Source organism: Polypterus senegalus, chromosome 3, assembly GCF_016835505.1.
Source record: "Polypterus senegalus isolate Bchr_013 chromosome 3, ASM1683550v1, whole genome shotgun sequence".
Lineage (NCBI taxonomy): Eukaryota > Metazoa > Chordata > Cladistia > Polypteriformes > Polypteridae > Polypterus > Polypterus senegalus.
The window spans coordinates 216,035,745-216,063,555 of NC_053156.1; the positions used below are offsets into that span (position 1 = coordinate 216,035,745).

General features: G+C 36.2%; 1 protein-coding gene across 2 annotated transcripts in view; it reads left to right on the forward strand.

Annotated features, from left to right (window-relative positions):
• Nucleotides 1-27,811, forward strand: part of slc5a6a (solute carrier family 5 member 6a) — a 94,882-nt gene that overhangs the window by 6,662 nt on the left and 60,409 nt on the right. For both annotated transcript variants that reach the window (XM_039748440.1, XM_039748441.1), the window contains exons 2-5: nt 14,079-14,573; nt 21,502-21,567; nt 22,136-22,187; nt 23,407-23,474. In XM_039748440.1, coding sequence (XP_039604374.1) covers nt 14,235-14,573; nt 21,502-21,567; nt 22,136-22,187; nt 23,407-23,474 — 525 coding nt within the window. In that variant the 5' untranslated portion in view covers nt 14,079-14,234. The remainder of the gene's footprint in view (nt 1-14,078; nt 14,574-21,501; nt 21,568-22,135; nt 22,188-23,406; nt 23,475-27,811) is intronic.

The following is a 27,811-nucleotide window of genomic DNA, read 5'->3' on the forward strand; positions in this document are numbered from 1 at the left end:
GCTCTGTGACTAGAATAATTTAGTTTTTTTTATATATTTAGGTCTCACATTCTATGTGACCTCTTACACAAATAGGGTATGGGGATTTTTTGACATCTAAGTGATATTTAAATTATCTTTATCAGTGCCAAGATTTAACAGACATGGTTATAATGAATGTATATGTTATGTATTATTGTCTGTGTGATTGTTGTTTGTTTAATATATAATATAGGTTAAGAGTAAAAATATTTTAAAGGCTTACTGTTAAATAGGTCAACTAAAGGACAACAGGAATGTTTTGAGTTAAAAGTTTTTCTAATGATTAACTTCATCATGGTGAAAAAAATATTCAGAGAAATGTGATAGACAAAATTAGGTTCAAAGAGAGGAAAATATAAAACTTTTGATGTAAAAGAAAAGTCACAAATTTTATTGTTGTGGTGCCTTTGCTGGCTCACTTTATTATCTGGGTGGTGCTTCCTGGAAATGTCAAGTCCTTAACGTGGGTTCCTTTTTTTCTGCTTCTTTTGACTTTTAAATCTCAATAAGTAATTGTAGTTTATTTAAGCATTTTCCCTGCATTTCCGAAACTTTACATCATTGCTGGCTGGTGTACACAATGAGGGAAATGTAACAGAACTGGCCTAATCAAAGTTCGGACATTGGCCCATTATGAAAATATGTACAGTACTTGGCAGAAGCTGATTATTGCAGTTTACTAGCAGCCTTGACTCATATTAAAAACAATATAACAATGTTTCCAGAAGAAGTGGTATAGATCTTTCTAAAATGTGTCATCTCTACCAACTATAGAGTGACGATTGATGGTTAATAGTGCATCTGTTAAATTGGTTGTTGAATCCGCAGGCAGTGGTGCCTCACTTTTCACTTGGCATTTCATATTTTTCCCAAGGATACATTTTCTTTCTTGCTCTACCAGGTTATGTATGTATCTACATATGTATTTATGTATGCATGTAGGTATGTTCATGATCAATTCCTGATATATCTTGGCATTCAGTCTAGAACTGATTCCTCCCTTGTTTGCTTGTTTGTTTTATAAAGAGGTTTAGAAAATCGACAACACAAATGAAAATTTTATGCTGTAACTCTAAATGTATAAATGTTACATTATGAAGAGTTGGTGGATACTTTATGGTACCTTTTGAGGTTTAATCAAGATCATGAAAACGTTTTAATGCATTTAATGGCACTGAATTTCAATGAACTGTAAAAACACACAATTTATATTGTCTTTGACCCCAAACATTTACATTAGATTAGTTTTGGGAATTAGTTCCATTTTTTCTGCAGTTTCAGGGGTATCAATCAATAGAACATCATAGGCTAGATACAGTAATATATGGGAAGTTTCAGCATTTGCTGCTTTCTGGCCTATGACATTTGTCAAGTTCTTTCAAAAGAGAAAGATTTTTATACGCCGTTCACATGTACACCTAGAAGAAGCAATTAAAAAAAATACCCAAAAAGAAAAATAAACCCTAAATATATTTTAATTATTAAAAAATGTTGACATTGGTTTAAACTGGTCTAAATTAATTTTCATTAACAACACCTAGTATTATTGTGTAATTAATATAGGAAGTAAGTAACTCATCACTACTGCTAGTTTTGTATTATGAATTGGGTTAAAGTGCTGTTCTTAAAGAATTTTGCCAACACATGTTTTAGCAAGGGTTACTGATTCACTATACAAGTAAATAGTAAACTAGAGATTTCAAAAGTGATAATTACGTTTTTATGATCCAGACTTCACACAGTGTTTTTTGCATGACACTGCATTTTACTTATCAGTTTTCACAGTTTGTAAAGATTTCAAGAAGTGTATTTATGTACAAGAAGATGGTGCACAAACAGATTTGCCCTCTAAGGTGTGGAGTGGTAATTGTTCGCTTAGTCAACTTCAAACCAAGTCTTTACATTGTGAATGGATACTGCAGTTCACCGTAGGAGGAACTTCCAAATTCACATATATGCTTCTATAGCAAAGGCAGGCAGCTTATTTGGAGATCTGGGAAGACAAACCGCACAGTTGGCAATCATTTGTAGTCCTTTCCAAATGTGGGAACAATTTTTGCATCTGGCATTCTTACCTGCCCTTTCTAGATGATTTATATTTTGAGTTCTTTGCCTGCTGTTTTATCTCCTCTTTAGTAAGCTGTGTGTATCTTTTTGTTTGTTTCTGCTGTTCTTATGTTCAATAATTAATTTTGTTGGAATGAAGTTTTCCTGGCAGAAACTAATCTAAGATACAACTCTGTCAGTATACTTGTTAAAACCGACACATGCTTCACTGAACATATTCCAGAATGTTGATTTCAGGCCATCCTGTTGTCTCTCTCCACAGCTTCAGTTGCCCACGTATGTGCTGCTTTTTTCTGCTTTATAGGGCTTGCAATTTATTTTTTGAAATTGGGGATGAATTCCCCTTACGTTTTAAACAAGAGGTGATTTCAGACTTTGCTGATGGCTGGGGCGAGGGGGGGAGGGGATCGGAAAAACATAGTTTAAAAGGCATTTGTATATTCATATTTAAGATTTTCTTATGTCATAATGTATGCATTGTGATGTGTATAGTAGTTTATAAAATTTTCAGTAGATATTAGTCTTTCATATAGTTTATTTCTGTTATTTTAACTTTAAATACATAATTGTTTAATTGTTCCTTGAATAGATTTCTGCTCAAATTTAGCCGAGATGCCAGAAAAGCAATGCTTCAGTAGAATAATACAAAACAATCTACACAATGTAAAAAATATATAAAAAAATGTATTTTTTTCCATATATACCATAATGTTTATTCTGTCGGAGTATAATTTTCTGTAGCTTTAAGACAGTTGAGTAGTCATAGGGCTGTGTGAATGTAGTTAATTTAAGAAATTTGGAATATTTCCTTGAAATGTAGTTGACATATTCATAGCTTAGGTGGCACAACAGAGCATAGTGATTAGCACTGCCACTTTACAGATCTGGCATCCTATGCAAAATCCAGTACCTGATTGTCTGCATAAAGTCTGTGTGTTCTCCATGTGTCTCTGTGCTGTTCTTCTGGATACTCCAGTTATCCTACATTCTCAAAGATGTGCAAGCTTGGTTAAATGGTCCCAGTGCAAGTATGAGGGTTTGTGTGACTGGAACCTGTTATAAACTTGTGCCCTCTCCATGCCCTTTTACTTTTAGGTTTTTTGGATTACCATGAACTGTTAAGACCATAATAGAAAATACAGGTGAATTGCATTATCATAGGGAGCAAGCAGCATCCTACAAAGTCCTTACTTTTCTGCTGAAATGTCCTTATTTTCAAGAGTTAGGTAGCTGCTTTATTAATATGTGTATCTACTGCTGATTTTCTTGAAAATTATCCTTAAGTAGGGCCATGGGAACAATTTTTTGGTAAGGGATGCTACTGACGATAAAGACTATACAGTATGCATACATGATCCATATAGGTTTAAGTGACATACATACATACTGAACATTCATGAGATAAGAGTTTCCATTTCTAGCCCTACTTTAGCAATGGCCACCATTAAATTTAATTTAAAATTATTAAATGAAAAATAAAAACACAGCAGACTTAGTTTTGTCAAACCTCTAGTAAAATTTACCTGTTGTTCAGCAGAGTAGACATAGTGCCAACTTAGTAATTGAATATTTGTATCATGTCCAACAAATGCCCTTTCCAAACCATAAATGAGTTTCAACAAGAACAGCAACATTCTGATCAGCTGTGTAGGCTATAGTGAATCCCTATATCAGTGCGTACAACAACGCTTTTATTTTCAAAAAGGATTTTTCACTAAATGCAAAATAATGAGTAACAAAATGCAAATACCAAGATGTAAACTCCAGTGTTTTTCAATTGTGATCTACTGTCCACAAGGCATTTCAAATTAATGTTTCGTGGCTGTAGCCCAGGTTAGTTAAATCATGCAGAAGTCCAGCCATACTAATGCTACTGAATTATTATCCCAACCGAAACGAGTGCTGTGTCACCCTCAGCATCACCATTCCCCCATCCTTGTCCTTGAACATTCTTTCTTAATTGTTTGTATGTGTCACAAATTTACTTTTAAGATCAAGGTTTAAAGGCAGTCAGCCCACCATAAGCATTTTAAAGAAATGATTATTACAGGTCTCAAAGCCACAAATTGGAAATGGTCAGTTTTTCAAATAAAAAGTAGTGAAACTGAATATGAATTCACTAAACAATCCCGTTTCTGGAATTTTTGTTTTAATTTTAGCACAAGAAGATACTTCAACCTGTTTTTAAACTTCAATATACAGAGTTTAGTTGAGTTTTTTTTAAAGTCGATTTTAAGCGATGGCCAGCAAGTGTGCTCTTTGTCTCCTGATGCTCAGTTGCTCAGCTCCACTGAAAAACCAAATTTCACAGCTCCATGTTTCAGTAAAGAGTAACATCGACGGGTAAGCTAACATCATATGCATGTAAGCTTAACAAATTGTACACAGTGAAAAACTATATTAATCCATAATAAATTAGGCACTATTCTAAAACAAGTTTTTAAAAAGTCATTGAGTATTCTTGTAACAACTAAGAAAGATTGCTTACCAAATAAATGTGCTTGAAATTCGTGCGTTAAACATTTCAATTTGTGGGAATTACTTAAATTGTGTGGGATACTGCAATCCCACTCTGATTTTCAAGCCCTGCTTTCTCTGATTTTAATCTCTTTGTAAAAGGAACCTGAAATACTTTAGGAACGTCCAAGTTACCCACTGGAACTTGTGAAATAGTATGGCAAGTATCTGTGATAGTGCTGGAGCAGTGGCCCAGAGTTTTCCATCTCTAATAGAACATCTCACCAACTGCTTGTATATGGAAGGTTTAGATTAAAAAAAAAACCTTATTGAATAAAATCACTAAAAATAATAACAACAGAGTTAACATATTTAGTCTCAGCAGCTGAGATATGACTTGCTAAAAAGTGCATTGCAGTGGTGTTGTGTAAATGAAGATGCGAGTGATGTGTAAATAACAGGTGGTCATCTGAATAATTTGACAGGTACATAGAGACATTAATAGTTTTCAGTTCAATTTTGAATATTCAAGCTGAGTTTGTTGTATATAAATATATGACAACTTTACTGTTTCGTGCTCAGCAAGGATTATTACTAACTCTTAACCTCTCCTTTGGGATTTCAAGTGACAAGTCTCACAACACTGTGGCCCTGATTGATCACTAGGCAGTAAAAAGCACTCTTCTGGTATGAGAGTAACAAAAGAATGGGTTTATAATGTAAAAAGACACTAGGACATACAATAAAATCCCAGTTTTAGTATTTTTGTGTTTGGTTAGTTATTGACCCCAAATCTATCCATTATCCAACCAGCTATATCCAAACTACAGGGTCATGGGGGTCTGCTGGAGCCAATCCCAGCCAACACAGGGCGCAAGGCAGGAAACAAACCCCGGGCAGGGCTCCAGCCCACCGCGGGGTGTGCACACACACACCCACACACCAAGCACACACTAGGAACAATTTAGGATCACCAGTGCACCTAATCTGCATGTCTTTGGACTGTGGGAGGAAACCCACGCAGACACGGGGAGAACATGCAAGTTCCACACAGGGAGGACCCGGGAAGCGAACCTTGACCTCAAATCATTTAAATAAATTCTGTTCTAATCTTTATGAGTGAACTATTAACACATACCGTGACCAGTTTGAGTCTGGAATGCTGTCTGTAAAATGTACAAATAACTTCCAAAGAGCACTACTAGTAAACCATTAGTTTTGGCTTCTTTAACTTTAATCAGCCTGAATCCTGGCCTGTCTTGGCATTCACATTAAAGTCAGTCAGTCATTATCCAACCTGCTATATCCTAACACAGGGTCACAGGGGTCTGCTGTAGCCTATCCCAGCCAACACAGGGCGCAAGGCAAGAACAAACCCTGGGCAGGGCGCCAGCCCACCTCATACATTAAAGTCTTTGTGTATTTAATCTTACTTATAATTTATTGGATATTGTATTTTCTTTGCTTCATTTCTAATAGTCGTTTTAGTATATAACCAAAATTTGGGCTTCTTGGTATTAACTGGGTTGAAAGCCATAGTAGTTCATGATTGAAAGTTCTAATCGGTGCTAAATCTTACAATAAATTGAGAGACTATAACAAATTACTAAGCAGTACTTGTATATACCGGGATGTTTTCACACGGCAAATGGACAAACCAAATTCTGCTGTTAAATGTAACCAGACAAAAGACATGGGGAATTGCACATTTCAGTTCTTTGCTTTGAGGTTATGGAACAGTCTTTCACTGATGTTGAGATCAGTGGAATGTATTGATTGATCTATTGTTCCTGTGTCAACTTAAAACGAATTTGCTCAGACAGGAATTTGGTTAACTTTGCTACCTGTGGGAGTCTTGAATATTGTCTTTGTATTTTATGTTCTTTTAATATTTTATTTCTGTACTTGACTGTTCATCACTTTGTGAATCGCTGTGTTAGGCGCTTAATACATAACATTTTACTAACTTTACTCGCAATATAATTTAGGTTGGGATGCATTCTTTAGCTTGCTACTTGTGCTGTATTTTAGTTTGGTACAGATAACTGTATTGCAAATGTTGTAATTGCTGTCCTTTTATTCATTTGTATTCTCTATTCTAATAGCTTAAAGGAATTCTCAACCCAAACACTTTTAATTTTACTTACCTTATGTAGTTTTTAGTGATGTCATGTTTTCATGGAGAATATTGATAACAGTGTTTCTAATTGAACGAGAGCCTATGATGACCAGAGCAGGACAACTGCAAACAAAATCAGAAGCAGCCATAAAAAATCTTCCGTTACTCGTGTTGCATAATCCACATGTCATGTCATTCAATTGTATACTTACAGCTGGGGATTTCACAAAACCAGAATTTATGTACTCGATACCAATACCAGTGGAACTTTATGATAAGTCAGTACCTTTTGATACTATAGCAAAAACAGAAATCCCATTCAATGGCTTTTTATTAAAGTACTGTGACTGTTACAGTGAACAATACTGTGCCTTTTTCTATCCTATATATATATATATATATATATATAATTCTTTTCGCATTTGAAACGAAAATTATATATGACCACGCGAAACGGAAATTACGTATGAACACAGAACATATTATAATATAGGAACTAATCACTTCGTTTGTGGACGGCATTTTTATATTGTCTTTACGAATTATTATTTGTGTGAGAGTTATTTTACTGATATTGAAAAGAAGTAAACACAAACACGCCAATCAATCCCATAGAAGTACGCCCCGCATCGCTCTCTCCCAGCCCTCCTCTCTGGACACTAGTGCTGAGCAGTCTGCTGCCAGGCGTGTTCTGACCAGAGAAATTTTATTTAATCGTCCACGTGACTGACGCGGAAACTGCCACATTATAACTTTTTTTTAATTGGCAGTACTTGATAGTAGAAGAGATGAGGAAAACAGCTTTGCGTCTTTCTACTTTTTAACTGCGCTGAACTGTAAACAGTGTGAAGGCGACACTGCCTTCAGCGGCGAGGGGCCGTGAGAACAAAGTGGATGCTCAGAGACGTGGATTGTCGGGCTGCTCTGCTGGGTCAAGAGCTTCGCAGTTTCAGGCGCCATCCTCTCTTTTCGCACTATTTCTGACACTTTGAGTGCCCCGTCGGCTCCTGGAAGAGCGGAAATCTTTGCGAATGAGTGTGATCTGCGCCATCGAAGCAAAACTCTCTTTGTAAATTGCGCTGCACGACTACTTACTGTCCCTTAAGGTGAGTTAAGGTCACTAAAACCCCGCAACATTCAAGGTTGCTTTTGTGATGAATTCTTTTAAGAAGATGGAGGGTTTTACATCTAAGAAGATGCACCGACCTCTTCAGGTTAAGTTTTGGATATGGGAATTGTTTGGACCTTCTGCCCGTTAAGCACTGAACGGCAGTGTCCACATTTCTCAGAATAATTTTTCTCTTAAATCACAGGTGCATAGTGTAAGGTTGTCAGGCAGAAATTTGCAAGATCGCATAGAAAATGTCATTTCTATACCACAGCGATAGTGTAGCGCCTTTCACAAGGGATCTGCTACTGAGAGATGATCCAAATACATTTAAGCTGCTGGTAGTGCTACTTGCCTGTTGTGTTATAGCGCCTTTAAAATGTACTTTACCTGAAAGCACTCCAGTACTGCTCAATGTATCTTTAATTCTTACATGTTAATGTTTTACTGTTTAATAATTTATATACTACATTTTATTTTTTTCCCTTCCACTCAGTGAGCAAAGCCATTGGGTGATCAGCTAGTACAATATAAAATATGTAAATACTAACCGTAACAGCAGCTTTAAAATAGTGGTCTATCCAAGTAGTTTCTCAATTATAATTTTGGCAAACTACTATTGGCATTCATAAATGTCAAAGTACGTACAATGCAGGGCTTGAATTTTAATATGTGGCAGAGATGGGGATCAACTCGCAATGTAACAACTAAAGTATTTATAATCTTGAGGGGATTTTAGCATAGGGTTTTATAAAGAATGATGTATAATCAACTACCAGATTTATCTTAGCATGTACTGATTTTATTCTGTGTCGTTTTATCTTACAACTAGGGGACTTCACTCGCCAATCTGCCTCTGCATCCCGCACGGCGCTTCGACCATTTAAAACCCTTGACAGCATCTGTCCGCAGAATTCCGCGAACCAGCAGAAATTCCGCAATATGTATTTAAATATGCTTACATATAAAATCCATGATAGAGTGAAGCCGCTAAAGTCAAAGCGCGATATAGTGAGGGATTACTGTATATCATGCAGTCTGCTATGCTGTTGGCTACCACTTCTTTTGTCTGATCACATTACTCCAACCAGTTTGCTCTTACCTACCAAGTTAATTCTGGATGTTATTTGAAAATAACATTCTAAACAGTCTTCTAGGTTATTTTTGATTTTAGTTTCCTTTATTTTGCCTGTAGTAGAGATAACCAGGAAGTGCCATAAGCAGGGGGATTTTAATACTTTTCCAAGGGCCTCTGACATTAGCACTCAGAGATATTATCAGTTTTTATTAGGAAGTTATTGAAACTGGATTTAAAGGAATAGTTTACTTGACCAAGAGACATGAGGATGACAGTTGGTCTCATAGTTTTTGTCAAATAAAGGTCATTTTATTAATGTTTGTACATTCTAATTGAATTGTACAAACAAGCTGGTTTACAGGATCGTTCAATTTAACCCAACAACCAGAAGTATTTTGCAGATATGTTTTTGCACATTACTTTCACGATCAGCCTTTTCATAATTTTGAATTGTTAGTTCATCTTTATTAGTAAAGCTTACAGCCACACCCCTTCAAAACAAAGTTTGGGACAAGATTTTTTTCCCTTAACCCACTGCCCTGCTTTTTGATCTACAGATGTACTGTACATTTATTCTAAACACTTCTGTGGGAACCTAAAATTATTATTCTACATTTGATCCTGTTGACTGTTTTATGTTAAGACATTCTTACTAATAGAAAAGGAAAGTAACTGTCATAATTTGTGCGTTTCTTTTATAATTTAACACTTTAAAAAGTCCACTTTAAAGAGCCTCTTCAGTGTCAGTTATGCATATTTAGCTACCTCAACCAACCACACATCTTATGTAGCTGCCTGTTTGACACATAATTCCTAAAACAATGAGGTGTAATTAAAAATATTTAGACCACCTTTATTACATCTTTGCTGTATCTGTAAAGGAGAAAATAGACCCCATTTAGTTTAATGCTTGCTGTTAATTGTTGACTGAAGGCCTCATATGTAGCACTCATGTGGCACCTTGCACTAAACACTTCCCAAGTTATAATCCTCAATATCTGTCTGTTTTGCACCATCTATTTTTTTAAGCATTGTACACTTTCATTTTCTTCAAAATTTTGTTCTGTAATGTCTGTCAACCTAGTATCTTCCTGATAAACACTCAGACTCATTTTACACAAATTTATTGCTTATAAAATGTCTGCTAAATAAAACTAATATTGGTCTAAACATTTATAGTTCATTACAATTCAACACTTCATTCAGTTTAATTTGTGATAAATGATCACAGGGATTATCATATTCATTTATTCACAGTGCTTCAATTTATATGAATGAAATAGACCTCTGTTTTCAAGGAGCAAAAAGCCAGTTAGCTGGGGAAAATTAAAATAATGACTGAATTTAGCTTGTTTAAGCAACAAAAGGGAAATTTTGTCTCGGCTTTGTATGTGTATTACACAAGGTAGTGTACATATTACTTTTTGTTCACGTCACTTAGTATACACTGAGAAAGTTTTTTTCAAGTGCCCCTTACATTTTAAGGCAGCGGTATCCTTGCAGCATTGTCATTAGAGCTTCATGCTTTGCAGACTTATCACAAGAAAAAAAAGTTAAAATATTCATAATCATATAGAGAATTGTGGTGCTAACACACCTGGCTTGTAAAGATTTCAGCCCCTTTTCGTGGCTGATTTTTTTTTTTTATATTTATATATAAATGAGTCACTATCCTAACAAGTTTTGCTCACCCAGTTGTCAATTGTAAACTGAGACAAGACAGCTATGCAGATTCTTCTTTTTTATAGAGTGCACCTATGCAGGATCTTTAAAGCTTTTATATTTTAAGTTGCCCATTTAGTTATAATAAACGTAACTTATAAAAAAGCACTTACAAATAAGTAACACCTAGAATAGTTAACCTAATTTTAAATATAATTTGAATATATAGTTATTTTTAATTTATTCAGACCTTATTTTTTGGCTAACTAGAGGGAACCTGAGGAAAACGTAAACATTTATAAGAGCTAAGATAGCTGGAACTGTGTATCTCAAAAGCATTCACACGTATGAGATGTAAGAGGCCTGTTCCCATGGTTGAATATGGTTGAGAGGAGGGTGTGACTTGGAAAAAAAATCTCATGGCCAAAGTCTCGTCTCACGGGACTTGAAATTATTTCTTTGAAAAAGTCTTGCCTCAGGATTTCCTTTTATAATAAATAGATTTGTTACATAATGTCATCCTCACTATGTTTTTTGACCATGTTAAAAATACTAGCCACTTGTATTTTTGGGTGGTCATCAGTTATTGATAATAATGCTGTCATAGTTGAATCTCCTAATAAAGTTGCTTTTCCTGCTACACCCATTCTGGAATGTCTGCAGGCCCAGTAACATGCCATTTCAAACCCATTTAAAAGTCTTAACCCTTTTTTTAAGCAGTGTGCACATAGCACATTAGTTCTCTCACACTTGTGGGCTTTCCTAGAGATTGTATCAGTAAATTCACACATTAAAGGCATGCATTAGCAAAGAAGGAAATTAGTTCAGCATTTTCCCATACACAGTGAACTTCATAATATTTGGGACAAAGACACAATTTTTCTTGGTGTATCCCTCTGCTCCAAAATTACAATTCAGTCATGATTAAAGTGCACATTGCAGACTTTAGTTTAAGAATATCTTCATACATTTTGGTCTCACCATGTAGAAATTACAGCACATTTTATACTTAGTTCCCCACATTTCAGAGCACCATAATGTTTGGGACAATTGGCATCACATGTGTCTGTGATTACTCAGGTGTGTTTCATTGCTTCGTTAGTGCAGGTGTAAGATACCTAGGCTTGCTTCTACCCTTTGGAGTCTGTAATTGCCTTTGTTCATCATAAGGACAAGAGTTGTGCCAGTGAAAGTCAAAGAAGCTGTGTATGTGTCAAAAACTAGTATCTGCTGGAGACTTCATGACTGGAAATATAGAGGCAACACTGCAATATGCAAACCACTAGTTAGTCAAAAAAACAGGATGATCAGATTACAGTTTGCAAAAAAGTACTTAAGAGCCTGCAGAGTTCTGGAAAAAGGTCTTGTGGACAAATTAGATGAAACATTAACCTTTATCAGGGTAATGACAGAAATAAAGTTAGGAGACGAAAAGAAACTGCCCAAGATCCAAAGCATATTATCATTTGTTAAACATGGTGTTGAGGGTGTTCTGGCTTGGGCAAATATGGCTGCCACAAGTATTGGCACACTTATCTTTATTATGTAACTGCTGACAGCAGTTGCAAAATGAATTCTGAGATGTATAGAAACATCTCCTGAAATTGCAGTAAATGCCTCCAAACTCAATTGAAAATTCTTGAATGTCCAAGCCAGTCACCCGGCTTTAAATCCAATTGAGCATGCCTTCCAAAAGCTGAAGAGAACTTAAGGGGACAAGCACCTGAAACAACAAGGAGCTGAAGATGGCTGCATTAGAGGCTTGGCAGAACATCACCAGAGAAGACAGTCAGCACCTGACTTCACAGGCTTCAAGCAGTCATTGCATGCAAGGAATGTGCAACAAAATAGACATTTTGAGTGCTTTAATGTACCTACCACTGCTATGTCCCTGAATAATGATGCATAATGATGCCCTGTAATTTGTGTAGGGGATATTTTTTTGCAACACGTTGGGCTCCTTAGTACTAAGTATTGTTTTTGACTATGTACAGTACATCTAGGGCTGGATGATAAAACAATAGGTAATTATTGTGAAATAACTATCTTAATAGAAACATAAGCCATAGTCGACAGAAATTCAATATACTGTAATTCATTCCATCCATATTTTGGCAGACACCACAAAGAGCCAATGATAATGAGAATAGTGCTTCCTTGACCCAATCATGTAGGGCTGGACAACAGACCTTTGCCTGGCTTGGATGATCAGTGCTTTAGCTGGACATGTGGAGACCACATTTGAAAACTGTATTCTTGCCTATTGTACTGGGTAGCAGCATTCCTGGACTGATGTATCCATACACACACCTCCAGGGTGTGCTGGGAGCTGTAGTCCAGTTGGGAAGCCCTGCTGGGTCCCGTGGGTGCCACCAGGGAGAGCTGCAGGGAATTGCTTTTCCTACCTTTTGCGTTTACTCCATGTAGAATCCTGACATGCGAAGTTCTTCTGGGTCCTGAATAAAAGGAGCCGCCCTACATCATTCATGGGGTCCGAGTCAGGAGGAAAAGGTCAAAACTTGCCTGAGGAGAATGTTGGAGGATAAAATAAATAAGAATTGTGAATGTGTTATTGAAAAATAACATGTGTAAGGTACTGTTTATAATAAAAGAATATTTTCTTCAACTCAGGACTGTTGGCTGTGTTGTTGTGCAACCTACCTATTCCCCAGACACAAGTATGGGTTGTGTGAATTGAAATTTCTTGAATAGTTTAACTTAGACTGTTAACTGGTGACATGCCCTTATTCATGTAATATCTGACTATTGGTGGATTTGCTTAATTGGTTACTCTGTTCTGCCATATTTTTTATGATTAATTTTTACAAATAGTTACTTTATTTGTCATTTGTTATTTATGGGGTACTGTTTCGCATTAAAATGTTTGTATTAAATATTAATTTGCATCATTTGTTTAAATGATGGGAGGGGTATGTTAAATTATTCAATACAAGCTATTTGAAACAATTGTTTTTGTGATTTGTTCATAGTGAAGTTATTAGTACTGTTTATAAAAATGCAGTTTTTATAAGCATTTAATTGATTTTATTAAAATCAAATAAGATTCCATACAAGCAGTTTTTTAATAAATAAATTGCACTGTGTAAAAATGAAAAGGCATTTGAACATTTATTTAACTAGAGTGACCATCATTATTTATCCCCAAGTAAGATTGTACTAGTATAACTTTCTACCATAAGTTATTTTTGTTATTTATTCAGGTAAGATAAATGACCAACTGGCACACCCCGATTTCCTGAATTATATGTTTGAACAGGGAGTCTGATGGGACAATCAGTGAGGTACAAAGTGCGCCATTCAGTAAACAGAACTGATATAACTTGAAAACTGATATAACTTAATATCATTATACACACAAATGATGCTGTTGCCAGTTTAGCTTTCGATTAATGTGAGAGAGGTAATTACATCTAAAAGTACACTGTCTATGATGTTGGAATTGATTATGTGTGTTTATTTACTTCACACCCACAAACAGTATTTGTGCTTGTGTGGTTGATGACTAAATAGTGTATGTTTATAAAATGTTTTTTTTTCTTTTGCAGCTCTGTAATCTCTGGTGACCTGGCCAGCAATTTCAGAGACAGAATGGAACCCATCTTTTACCCCACAGAAGACAACATGCTGTTTAGCTGCTTTAGATTGTGGTTTTTATTTTAGCATTCATTTCTGTGGATTGTGGAAATTATATTTAAGTAGTCATGGTGCAGATGCATTTCTCCACACTGGACTATGTCATTTTTGCACTCCTCCTTCTGTTATCAACAGGAATTGGACTTTACTATGCATTTAGTGGGGGACGCCAGCAGACCACTCAGGAGTTCCTATTGGCAGACCGCAGCATGCACTTTCTTCCAGTGGCACTTTCACTTCTTGCTACATTTCAGTCAGCTGTAGCAATTTTAGGTGTTCCTGCTGAAATATACACATCGGGTACCGAATACTGGTTCCTTGGTGTATCTTACATACTAGGACTACTTATTCCTGCACACATATTCATCCCTATTTTTTATAGACTCGGACTCACAAGTGTTTACCAGGTATTTTTTATTGCATCTTTATTTTTTATTATTGATTTTTTGCTTTGCTTAAAGCATTTAGTAACTAAGTATTAGGCATGTTTGTTTGAAGTTTGTGTGGTAAGATGCCTGAGTTGCCTCGAAAGCTTGCATATTGTAATCTTTTTAGTTAGCCAATAAAAGGTGTTGATTGATGCTAAAACAACATGTTAAAGTAATAATTATTCCCATATATACAACTTGCAATTTTATCCCCAGTTATGTAGTTAATTTACATAGTACTAAACTTTTATTTCTCACAGTGGCTGTAGAAAGTGATATGTTGTCTGGTAACATCACTTTCATTTGGTTGGCGAGCTTTTTTTTTAATTTTATTTAATTAATTTTATTACAATCCATACAAAGCAATCAGGTTTTTACAAAAAGAAGAAGTGAGTTAAGAACAAATCGATCCCCACCCCTGAGAGAGAGAGAGCAAGCCAAATGGTGTAAAATTTAAGGCTTGTCCAAGGCTGTCTGAGTGGTAATTAAAAATTTTTGTCCAGAGTAATGTTAATTTGGTGCAGGCCCAGAACATGTGACCCAGTGAGGCTGGGACTTGGTTGCAACGTTCGCAGGTTGGATCATGCCCTGGAAACATTTTGGAGAGTTTTAGTCGAGACAGATGTGCTCGATATATAATTTTAAGTTGTATAATTGTATGCTTTTGCGCATATGGAGCTCGAGTGAATTCTCTGCATTGCTACTTTCCACTCCTTTTCTGATATATTAATTGAGAGATCTTTTTCCCAGTGTCCTCTTGGATCTTTGAAAGGGAGGGATTTGTAAAATGATTTTATATATTGTAGAGATGGAGTTTAAGTCCTTGAGATTGAGCAATATTTTTCCCAGCATGGATGAGGGTGCAAGATGAGGAAAATCTGGAAGGTTCTGTTTAACAAAATTCCAGATTTGAAAGATAGTGAAAGAAATGTGTAGCTGGAATGTTAAATTTGGAATGTAATTGTTCATAGGATGCAAAGACGTTGTCTATATAAAGATCTCTAAGCAAGTTAATTCCAAATTTTTCCAGATATTAAAAACTGCATATGTTTGTGAAGGCTGAAAGAAGTGGTTCTCTTGCAGAGGTACCACAGATAGAAGCTTCTCCGTCTTAAAATGCTTTCTACATTGGTTCCAGATTCTAAGTGAGTGGAGCACAATTGGGTTATTTGTATATTGCCGATAACGTGTGTTTATTGGAGCACAGAGCAAGGAATACAAAGAAGTACTGCAGGATTTTACTTCTATTGCGGTCCAAGCCTGTGTATGTTCTTCTATTTGTGTCCAGGTTCTTATCGCCTGTATATTTGCTGCCCAGTAATAAAACTGGAAGTTAGGTAGAGCCATGCCCATTTCTGCCTTTTGTCTTTGTAGGGTCACTCTTTTGATGCGTGGATGTTTTGAATTCCAAATAAATGAGGTTATTGTTGAATCTAATTGCTTAAAGAATGATTTATTAATGTATATTGGATGTTTTGAAATAAAAAGGAGCTTAGGAAGAATATTCATCTTAACAGTGTTAATTCTTCCAGCTAGTGTGAGATGAAGGGTTGACCATCTATGCAAGTCTTGTTTAATTTTTTCCATGCAGACGTGAAATTTTGTTGATAAAGAGCTTTATGTTTACTTGTGATGTTTACCCTAGGTATTTAAACTGTTCTGCAATGATAAAAGGTAGGGTATCTAATCTAATATTATATGCTTGAGAATTCACTGGAAAGAGTACACTTTTATTCAGATTAATTCTGAGACCAGAGATCTTTTGAAATTCTGTGAGTGCTGCTAAGACTGCAGGCACAGAATTTTCTGGGTCCGATATATACAGTACCATATCATCTGCATATAATGAGATTTTCTGTTCCAGTCCTTCTCTGCTAATCCCCTTTATCTGATCAGTATTTCGACAATGTATTGCCAGTGGTTCAATGGCAATGCAAACAGCAGGTGACAAGGGCATCCTTGTCTAGTGCCACGCTCTAGTTTAAAGTAGTCTGAGCAAATGTTATTGATGCAAACTGAAGCTTCTGGGTTAGTATACAGTAATTTAATCCATGCACAAATGTTGGGCCAAACCCAAACTTCTCCAATGTAGTAAAAGGTATTTCCATTCAATCATGTCAATGCTTTTTCTGCATCCAATGATAATAATATTTCTGGGGTGTTTGATTTAGTTGGTGAGTATATTACATTAAACAGGCGTCGAAGATTTGAAGATAAGTGTCGGCCCCTAATAAATCCAGTTTGGTCTTGTGATATTACGAGGGAGCACTTTCTCCATCCTTCTAGCTATGATTTTAGAGAGTATTTTAACGTCGTTATTCAGAAGTGAAATTGGTCTGTATGATGCACATTGTAATAAGTCCTTATTTTGTTTTGGAAAACAGTGATTAGTGCTTGGCGAAAGGTTTGTGGAAGAGATTGGTTATCTCTGGCTTCTGTAAATGTTGCTAATAGGAGGGAGCTAGCTGAGCGGAGAATTTCTTGTAAAATTCTGCAGGGTAGCCATCAGGGCCTGCTGCTTTCCCCTTGGAGTGACTTTATAGCATCTAGTAATTCTGATAACGCCAGAGGTTTATCAAGTTCCTCCACACTAAAAGCGTCTATTTGTGGTATCTGTAATGTATCCAGAAATGCATTAGATTGTGTATTGTCTTCTTTAAACTCAGTAGTATATAGGGATTTATAGTAGTCTCTGAAAGTGTGCATTATATTTTTGTGTTCGACGATTTTATCTCCGTTCGTGTTGGTGATTACGAGATTGCGTTGCACTTCTTGCTTGTGAATTTGTTGAGCTAAAAGCTTATTAGCTTCTCTCCATGTTCATAGTAATGATGTCTGGATTTGTAAATTAGTTGTTCAGTTTCTTTAGTTGTCAAGAGGTTTAATTCTGAATGTAGAGCCTGCCTCCTCCTATGTAGAGTCTCGCTTGGTAGTCTGGGTGTTCTTCATCTATTTTAGTAATTTCGCTTTTATCTCTGCTACTTTCTTGGCTTCGGATTTATTTCTGTGGGAAAGATATGAGATAATCTGTCCTCTTAAGAAGGCCTTAAGAGTTTCCCAGAGTATTCCTGCAGAGATCTCGGGGATGTATTTGTCTCTAGAAAGAATTTGATTTGTTTGGATATAAATTCAGTACAATTCTCGTCAGCTAATAGAAGCGGGTTGAGGCCATCTGCGGTGAGTGTATGGGGCTTAGTAATTTTAGCTCCAAGATCATAGGTGCATGGTCAGAAATAACAATAGCATCGTATTTGCAAGATTTAATCTTAGGCAAGAAGTTATTGTCTATAAAGAAGTAATCAATCCTTGAGTAGCAATGATGTACTGGTGAGTAGAAAGAATATGTTCTTGAATTTGGGTTTAAAAACCTCCAGGGGTCTGATAAGTTGTGATCAGTTATAAACTTTGTAATTATCTTTGGTGTTAAACTCCCCTGTGGAGGAAGTCCTATCTAAAAATGGATTTAGAACACAATTAAAGTCCCCAGCCATTATAACTTTATGAGTGTTCAGATTGGGAATGGATGCAAATAAATTTTGTATAAATTCCTTATCATCAACATTAGGTGCATAAACATTTATCAAAATCATTTTACAGTTAGATAAGTCTCCCATGACCATTACATATCTCCCTTCAGGATCCAATACTACATCTGATGCTACAAATGGTACTGTTCTATGTATGAGAATTCCCACACCTCTAGTTTTCTTTGTAAAACTAGAATGGAACATTTGGCCAGTCCAGTCTTTTTGCAGCCGGAACTGATCCTTGCTTAGTAAGTGGGTTTCCTGTAAAAATACTATTTTAGCATTTAGACCTGTTAGGTGAGAGAGTACTTTCTTTCTCTTTAATTCGTGATTCAGGCCTTTAACATTCCAGCTTACGGTTAACTGTCCCATCATGGAGACACTGATTCTGAGTTTTTGATGTCATTTTATAGTCTTAACTGGAAGTGAGACAGCTTAGGTCTTAATTTCCTATTTCCCCTAGAGTTGTTGCCATGCAGCTTATTATTACGTTGGTAGTTATAATTATAAAGATTAATAGGATAGATTAGGTATAGATCAAGCCTGCTCTCCTTCTCTCCCCCCCTTAAAACCCCCCCTCCCTTTTTGCCTCCCCAAGTGAGGCTAAAACCCACTTCACACAGTCCCAGTCCTCTGACATACCCAGAGACAGAGCACGCCCAAAGCAAACAAGCCCCAATGCAGCGCTTTAGGGTTAAAAGATAGAGATATCTGTTACCAATATAGTCTTTAAAAAAAAAAAAAAAAATTTTGCACTTAAAATATATATATAGTCTTCAGCAATTTTAGTGCATTAAGATGATACACCCAGATAATAAACCCGGTGATGGTGTTAAAATGTGTCCAGAATAAGCATAACAAGTCTTAATGCAGTAATAGCAATAACAATAAACCAAGGGTATGATATTGAACAGTCTCGTTTAGGGTAGAGATGAAATAATTAGAAAAAAAAAAAAGAAAAAAGAAAAAGTAATTAAGCACAATAAAACATAAACAGATAGCCCTAGTAATACTAAGTAATAATGAGAATATATGAGAATATATGCTGATAAAAACCCGTATTTTAAAACGAATAGATCAGACAGCAGATTATTAATCCATGCTTTATCATTAACGCCATGACTCACTATTATGTATCAGAATAGTCCCGGATCAGCTTTCTTAATTCCTTTTCTGCTTCTTCCTTGCTAGCGAAGACATAGAATTGACCCTGCCATTCCACTTTCAGTTTTGCCGGATACAAGAGGCTGTATTTGACGCTGGCTTGCCGTAACTGCTGTTTAATGTTGTAGAAGGCTGCGCACTTAGTAGCTGTTGCTGGAGAGAAGTCAGGAAGATACGAATGTGGTTATTTTCATATATAATATCTTCCTTGTTTCTGAGGAGTGCCATCACCTCTAGCTTAAATGATAATCGTTCAAAACGAACTATAAAAGATCTGGGTCTGGGTCTAACGGTGTTTGATCACACGCGTGTAAGCGCTGCTATCTCAGATTCTGCTTTAAAGTCGTCCCCGATTATTTTAGAAAAAAGTTCAGCTGCGAATTTCACAGGGTTTGAACTTTCTCGATTCTCAGGCAGACCTTCAATTCTGACATTATACCTTCTACTTCCATCTTCCAAAGCAGCCAGTCTGTCTCCGAGTTTTTGCATTCGGAGCTGACAATTTCTGCTTTTTCTTTAGCACTGGTAGCTAAATTTTCGGCTATTTCAATCCTAGTCGTGAATGTCTCCTTGAGATCCTCCAATTGATCAGTAAGCATTTCAATTTTACCCAGCACCTGTCGCATCTCCACTTGCATTTCTTGTCACAGCCTTTCATTTGCCTGTTGTAGCATCAGCCGCTGCGTTTCGTTCGCTTGTTGCAACTCCTGTTTCAATTCCAGCAACTCCTCTTTCAATTCCTGTTTCAGTCTCTCATGTGCCTTTGCCCTTGCTTTCTCATTTGCCTTCTCGGTATTCTTTATATCTTGTATGAGCTCAGCGAACATCACCTGCAGTTTAGACATTTCAATTGTGCTTTCTTGTACCGAAAGTGAAGCGTCAGGCTCTACTGTAGCCAGTGTCCCCGCTATTCCCGGCTTGCGTGCAGTAATTGAGATCGCAGACTGTATGGCCTTTTCCAGTTTCAGGTGTTCTTCTCCGATCGGTGAGCTATCGAGAACTGCACTCACGATCGTACATTCGCTACCCTTTTCACTTTCAGCCGGCGACGATATAGCGGACCGTGGTCCCGAGGAGTCCGTACTTTCGCCCATCTGATCCAGGTCTCTCTCTGAAAAGCCGTATCTTGAGCTAGGGCTTGCTGATCTTAGCTTGGGTGCAGCTTTAGTTTTCGATTCTTTCAGACCCCCTTTCTTGTTGGCCATGTTTATATATGCTTACATATATACTGTAGCAGTCTCCTTGGGTTGAATAGATACAGGATATCTCAGGATAATAAGCAAATAATATGAAAAATAACACCGCTGCTAGTGGAGCTCCACTTCAGACGTCCATCTCTTGCATCGGACGAGACCAAATACCTTTGGTTGGCAAGCTTAATGTCATCATAAAAACAAAAAAAAAATTACTAAAGAGTGTAATGCTTTTACATCCGTGAATGGCTTCATAATGGGGAGAGGTAATAAGAAAGGCTTTGGATTCCTACAGAATCTAGTAGACATTGGAAAAAAAAATCTAAACATTATTCTCACTATTACATGATTTCTCTGTACTATATTATAAATTACAGTATAGTGGTATATAGTAAGAAAGGTTGTTACATTATATCATACCTGTACTCTTTTGTAGATGCTGAAAACATGATCTCTAGAGGGAGCCTTACTTTTTTGGTAGCAGATTAATTTTCATATAAATAAAAAGCATATTAAGCTATTTTCTACCCCCTTCCATTGAAGGTGAGGTTAATGCACATATACTAAATTGTTCTTCCGATTATCCATTCATTTCCTGTCCCCTTATTCAATTACAGTGTCCCCTTATGCTGCAACCCATACAGATAGCATCAGGACAACACAGGAACAAAACCTGAACTTAATTCCAGTCCATAATAGTGTAAACACATAATGTATATACATGTACATAGCATATTAATACAGGACAGTTTAGTTTTGCCAGTCATCACAACTTGCACATCTTTTGACTATGGTAAGAAACTAGAGGAAAAAACTGTGCAGACATAGAGAAGTTAACTCTTCACTGAAAGTATCTAAGCAGTGATGTTAATAGTATTATGCCTTAATTTTGTCTCGTTTTCAAAGGTGGAAACTAGGAAGTATAAATACCTCTTTTTATGTTTGGACTGTGAATATTTAATGAATGAGGACTCTTTACCTACTTATTTTTATTTTTTACCCCCACCCTGTCTTTCTTTTCAGTATCTGGAGCTACGTTTCAATACAGCCACAAGAATATGTGGTACAGTCACTTTTATTTTTCAAATGGTAAGTTGGCCAAATATGATTTAAAACCAGTTTGTAATGCTTAGGATAGTGTTTTCTCCACTTAACATTTACATAGTTTTCATATTTCCACATATGTTCATTGTTTACAATGCTGTGAAAAAGTATTTGGCCATGTTCTAATATTGTCTTATTTTTGGATTTTTTATGCAATGAATGGCCTCAGATCTTTAAACAAAATGCAATATTAGAGGTGGCAAATCTTCACAATAACATAATACAGCTTTTAAATCATTTCTGTTTTTATTCATAAATCAAAGTTATCCATTACCCCATAATTTCAGTACATGGTTTTCCTATGGTTGTTGAAGAATGTTAGCCCACCATTACCTCAGTTGTAAAGGACCAGTGCAGATGATGGGTTTTTTTTGTATAGATTTTTGCATATATATATGCTGTGTATGTGAAAAAATAACTGACTTGAAAAATGCCAAACTTATTCTTTAATTAAGATGAAATGGTATAGATAAGTTTGCAGTATTTTCTGCCTTGGTAACTTTAACATGCCTATGAATACTAATGTCTATCACAATTTTCATTTGTTTCCAAGGTTATCTACATGGGTGTGGTACTTTATGCTCCTGCTCTTGCTCTCAATGCAGGTAAGATGGCTACCTGGCCACCATGGTAATTTAAGTACTTTCTTTAATTGGAAACAATATTATAACAGTGTTTTAACAGACGTGATAACCACACCTTCACCAGGCCCCCTGAAGAAATAAGGATGTTATAATATTACCTTGGGATTAATAAAGTATCTATCTATCTATCTATCTATCTATCTATCTATCTATCTATCTATCTATCTATCTATCTATCTATCTATCTATCTATCTATCTATCTATCTATCTATCTATCTATTAACCTAAATAGAAAAAGAATTCTGCTGAAGCAAAAAGATCTTGCTATTAAACTTAATCAGGCAGTAGTCTTATATTTTGAACCAGTGATGATAATTTATAGTGTATGCCTTAATTAAAAGGACACTAAAAGTAAATTGCCATTAACAGATGTAGAGAGTTAGAAAGACATATAACAGTTAGAAATGTGCTATATAGATATAATAAATTAGAATATCATTGAAAAGTTAATTTATTTCAGTAATTCAGTTCAAAAAGTGAAACTCATACAGTATATAGATTCATTACAAACGGAGTGATATATTTCAAGTATTTATTTCTTTTCATTTTGCTGATTATTTAAAGTCCTTAAAATGAAAACATACCATCAAAAACAACAAGACGTAATTAATAAAATGTTTTATCAAAAAAAAGTACAATGATTCGAATCTGTGTGAAGTTTTTCAACAAAGTGGGTAAGCTAGTAAGGAAATTGACTGATTTAGTCTGATATTAAGCATTTTTGGAGCCTCTGTTTTAGCTGAACTTTGTTCTGATGTTTGAATGCTTTATCTATCTAACAGTAGATGAAGATAGTAATGACGTGAAGAAATTGATAAAATGTTGAAATTCCAAAAGCACAATGTGTATTTATATCCACTCAAATATCTAATCTGCAATTTCTGTTAAGGAAAACATTTTGTGGTGTTAAATTTTGTTAATTACATCAGTTATGAAGTAGCGTGGCACAAATCACATGCTAGGAATTACTGAGTCAAGATTAAAAGTAATATTAATTCTGAAATAATGACAGACTACATTTTTCAATGGCAACAACATTAATTCTCAGCCATTAATTGCGCCCCGTAACCTATACTCAATAAAACATACATTGTTTTGGGTATCCTGCCCCTCATTCAAAGTAACCTGCACAGTTTAAGTTTTTAAGTTAAATTGGCTGTTTTATTTTCTCTTTTCCAGTTACTGGCTTTGATCTTTGGGGTGCTGTGCTGGCTGTAGGTCTTGTCTGTACTCTATACACAGCTCTGGTAAGTATATGTGCATTCAGAAATGGTCCAATGTGTTTTAAATATGGAGCTCTGTAGCTGTATTTTTAAGAACAAGTAATTGTGATTTATAATGAGATTATAACATTTCTCAGCTACTTAACTGCAAATCCTCCCAGAAATGTATGAACTTTGTGACTTACTGTTGGGAGAAAATTACAGGTAGAAAGTGATTCTGAACAAGTCATTCTTTAATATTGTATGAGTTAATTAAAAAATTGATAAATTTGGATAGGCATTGTAATCTGTATTAATACATTTTTGATCACTATGACAACAGAGAGCATTAAGTTCTTATAAGCATTTTTCACATTTGTTTATATAAAAGTCTTAATGTGCTAACAACATGTGCTTTGTTGCCTTGTTTTCCATAGCAAAGTCATCCAAATTTGGATGGTTTCTTTTATATGATATGGCATATAGCAGTAAAACAGGAGAGACTTTAAGATCCAGTTTAATTAAAAAATGTAACTTTATGATGTTTTGCATTTGAATATTCAGTTAACTTAAAAATAATGTACTTTTACTGGCCAGTTATATTCCTAAAATTTATCATTGCTACATACATGTGAAAATGCTAATTTTAAAGTAGTTTCCAGATTTTGAAAACTTGTATAGAAGAAAAAGAAATTAAAATAAAGAATCAATGCAATAAGAAAAACAAGTAAAATCTAATTGAATTTTTAAAATCAAAAGTTAAATTACAAATGTACAGTAAACGCAGCACTCAAGTATGAGTATAGACAGACCCTGGCTTCCCAGTTGTTGATCAATCTTTCCATTTAGCTTTACAAAGAAAGCAAACCTAAGAGTAGAAAGTGAAGAGGCAAGGTCTATTTGCCTTGTGTGGGTCACTGGTAGGCATACTTTATCCGCCGGTACATAGTAGCACAAACCAATATCCACGTCTTGGGAGTCCGCACAGAGGGTTCATGTAAGGTAGTGCTCCTCAGCCACTTGGTCATGCCACTGGTGGATTGTGAGATGTGCCGTTGGTTGGTGAGTGGGTCATGGTGGGTCACCTAAGCCAGTTTTAAATCATCCACTGCGACCTGGTTTGATTCCTCTGGTTTGCAGCTGGGTCACCTAAACGACTGGCAGCACTTTGCAATATGTTTCCCTCTTTCTATGTGAACTTGTTTTACCAAGGGGCACACCCAGATGTGCTCGTTTCACCAAGGGGACAGTTTTCAATATCTGCTAGTGGGTTGTCAATGAATTTAAAAAAGCAGAACTGAGTTGCAGCACAATAAACAGTTGAGAAACACTTTTATAGTTTCTATCGGTCGACGAGTGACTAATATTTATACAGTTGCCTCCATGGTGCGTGGGATATTAATCACAAGTACCTATGACACCGATTTTTCCAAACATCATGATGCCCTCAAATGGGAGGACCTTGTATAAAATGTGCTGTAATTTGTACATGGTTTTATGGTAATGTCTGCAAATACCCTTAAAGTCTGCAATTTGCACTTCAAGCACATCTGAATTGTTTGATTTATAGTTTTAACCTAGAGCAGAGGGGTAAATCCCAGAAAAATGTGGCTTTGTCCCAAAACCTTTGGTGGGAAGTGTGAGTATATGTTTGTGTGGGTGAATTCCACACATACTGTAATCAGGCTACTATTCAAAATCAGGTTACTGGATCTATAAAGCAGCAGTCCTAATGATGGCTTGGCCTGCAAGACATATACCCACTGGCGTAGGACAAGATGACAGCAAAATAAGTTGTTGCTTACATTTTTCACCCAAGCATTTAAACATTTTCAGTCATTACTGTCAAGAAAATACCTCTATAGCCATAAGGCCCTGACCAAGAAGCTGAGGAGAAGCTTCTACCCTCAGACCATATGGATTTTAATCTCTGTTTCTTTCAATGACTTTACAATATATTGTATTTTTCAATTTAAGGGTTTTAAATGCTGGTAATTATTGTCACTTCATTTGTTACATTTAACCAGCAGTGTTAAATAGCAGAGTACAGTAGGGAATCCATTCCCAGACGGGTTTATCCATTCCCAGGAATTCGGGAATCCTTGGCGCCTGGGGATGACATAGTGCACGGGCATCTCACATGTGAATGGTTTTAGAACGACCGACACTTATTTTTAATAAAACTACTGCAATATGTTGACACCAATAAAAGAATAACCTTATCCACAAGCAGTTCATGCTGTCATATAAGTACATGTATCTAGTTAGTTGCAGTAATAAGAGCATAGAAAGCACAACATGTCCAGCATGCGGTCGTCCAGGTGAGAATGCACATTTGTACAGAGTAAGCCAGCCGCTGAGAAAACACGCTTTGCCTCCACTGAAGTAGGCGGCACAGTCATCAGATACTGATACACTTGTTCTAAACAACTCCCGCACTTGCCGTTGCTCTGAAACACCGCCATTTCAGCTTTTACTGATGCATCCAGTTTCTTGTCATCATTTTGTGATGGCAAGTTTCTTGGTACAGATAATGTAGATGCAACAGACTGACGCATTGTAATTTCAAGTTGCTGTTCAAAGCTGTTGTCTGACAGACATCAATGAAGTCTTCCCCGTCCCGGCATTCGTGAGCTGCAGAGTGCAGACTCCTCCCAGTCCACTGTGCTCAGTCTTAGTAGAAGTCAGGAGACTGACTGCTGCTGGTCTGTTGTTCTCTGATTTAATTAATCAGCAACACACTACACCGTGGGCCAAAAAACCGTGCCACTTAATTATTTTCAACTATAACTCTATTATTTCTTGATCGATTTTTACACGCTATATATGCAAGCTTGGCCGTTCCCGGTTTCCCGGGAATTACAGCAGTTTTACAGATATTAAAGCATATACTTACAAGCCTAATTATTAAAATTCTACACTGAGCCAGGCTAGTTTAAGTTGCATGTTAACTGGAGAAGACAGATTCAGTGTTTTGGCGAGATCTTGTGGCCTGCGGGGGTGAAGGGAGTGACGTCAATGTCTTATTGTTATGTCACCTGCTTGGTTTTATTTTAACTCCATATTGCCTTTTCTTATATATACCTTCACCTCTCTATATACATATAGTTTTTAACTTCTATTGTATGTACCTGTTATATTTGTTATTTTTTTGCACAATGATGGAGTTGTTTGCCACATTACCATTTTAATTAATTATTTGCTTCAAATATAACATCTTGTTTTCTGTTTTCCTATGTATACATTTAGCACCCTTCCTAGATATACTTGTGTGTATGAGTCTTTCTTGACTGACACTCCCTCTCTTAAGCATGATCCCGTAAAGTCTGCTCATATTCTGTCATTTTGAAGCGACTTACTCACCTTTTGGCCACTTTACTTCCCACCTTACAAGGCAGCACTTCGAGTGTGCCTCCTAAACCTTTCTCCTCCTTGTGTGTCTCACAACCGCACTTCCTCTTTCATTCACACCATCAAAGTTAAAGAATTTTAGAACTCTTTGCAAAATTATTAAAAAATAAATAAAATACTTTAATACAAGTATTCAGACCCTTTTGCTTTGGCACTTGATGTTTGTCTTGTTTGCTTCCCATTCTCATTCATTTGATCATTTTTGAGATGTTTCTACACTTTATTTAGAGTCTGCTTATGGTAGATTCATTTGATTATATGTGATTAGGAAAGGCGCACAACTGTCTGTATAAGGCTGTACAATTGACAGTGTGTTTTAGAGTGAAAATGCTTGTTAGAGCAAAAACCATGCCATGAGGTTGAAAGAATTGAAACAAGACTGTTATAAAGGCACAGATCCAAGGAATGCTAAAAAAAAATTATAGCATTGAAGCTTCCCAAAAGCACAATGGCCTCCATAATTCTTAAATGAAAAAGTTCAGAATGGCCACAGCCTGCATGAAGATGGAAGAAATTTCCAAAAGGTTAACTGTCATTGGAACACTCCACTGATCAAGGTTCTTTGGCAGAGTAACCAGACAAAAATCCTCTCCTCAGTAAAACACACATGACAGCCCATTTGCAATAAGGCAGCTAAAGGACACTCAACAACAAGATTCTTTGGACTGATGAACCCAAGACTGAACTCGATTCTAAGCTGTTTGTCTGGAAGAAGCTACACTCCACTTACCAGTTGTTCAATGCCAATCCAGCAGTGAAGCATGGTTCATACTGTGGAGTTTTTCTGCGCCATGGATTTGGATACTAGTAGGGTTTAAGGGAAAGGTGAATGGAGCAAAGTACAGAGATACTCTTAATGCAGACCTACCCACTGGGTGGAAACAGGATAAAAACAAAGCACAAAGATAACATGAAATAAAGACAATTCTGTGAATATCCTTTAGTGGCCCAGCCAGAAACTGACTTGAACC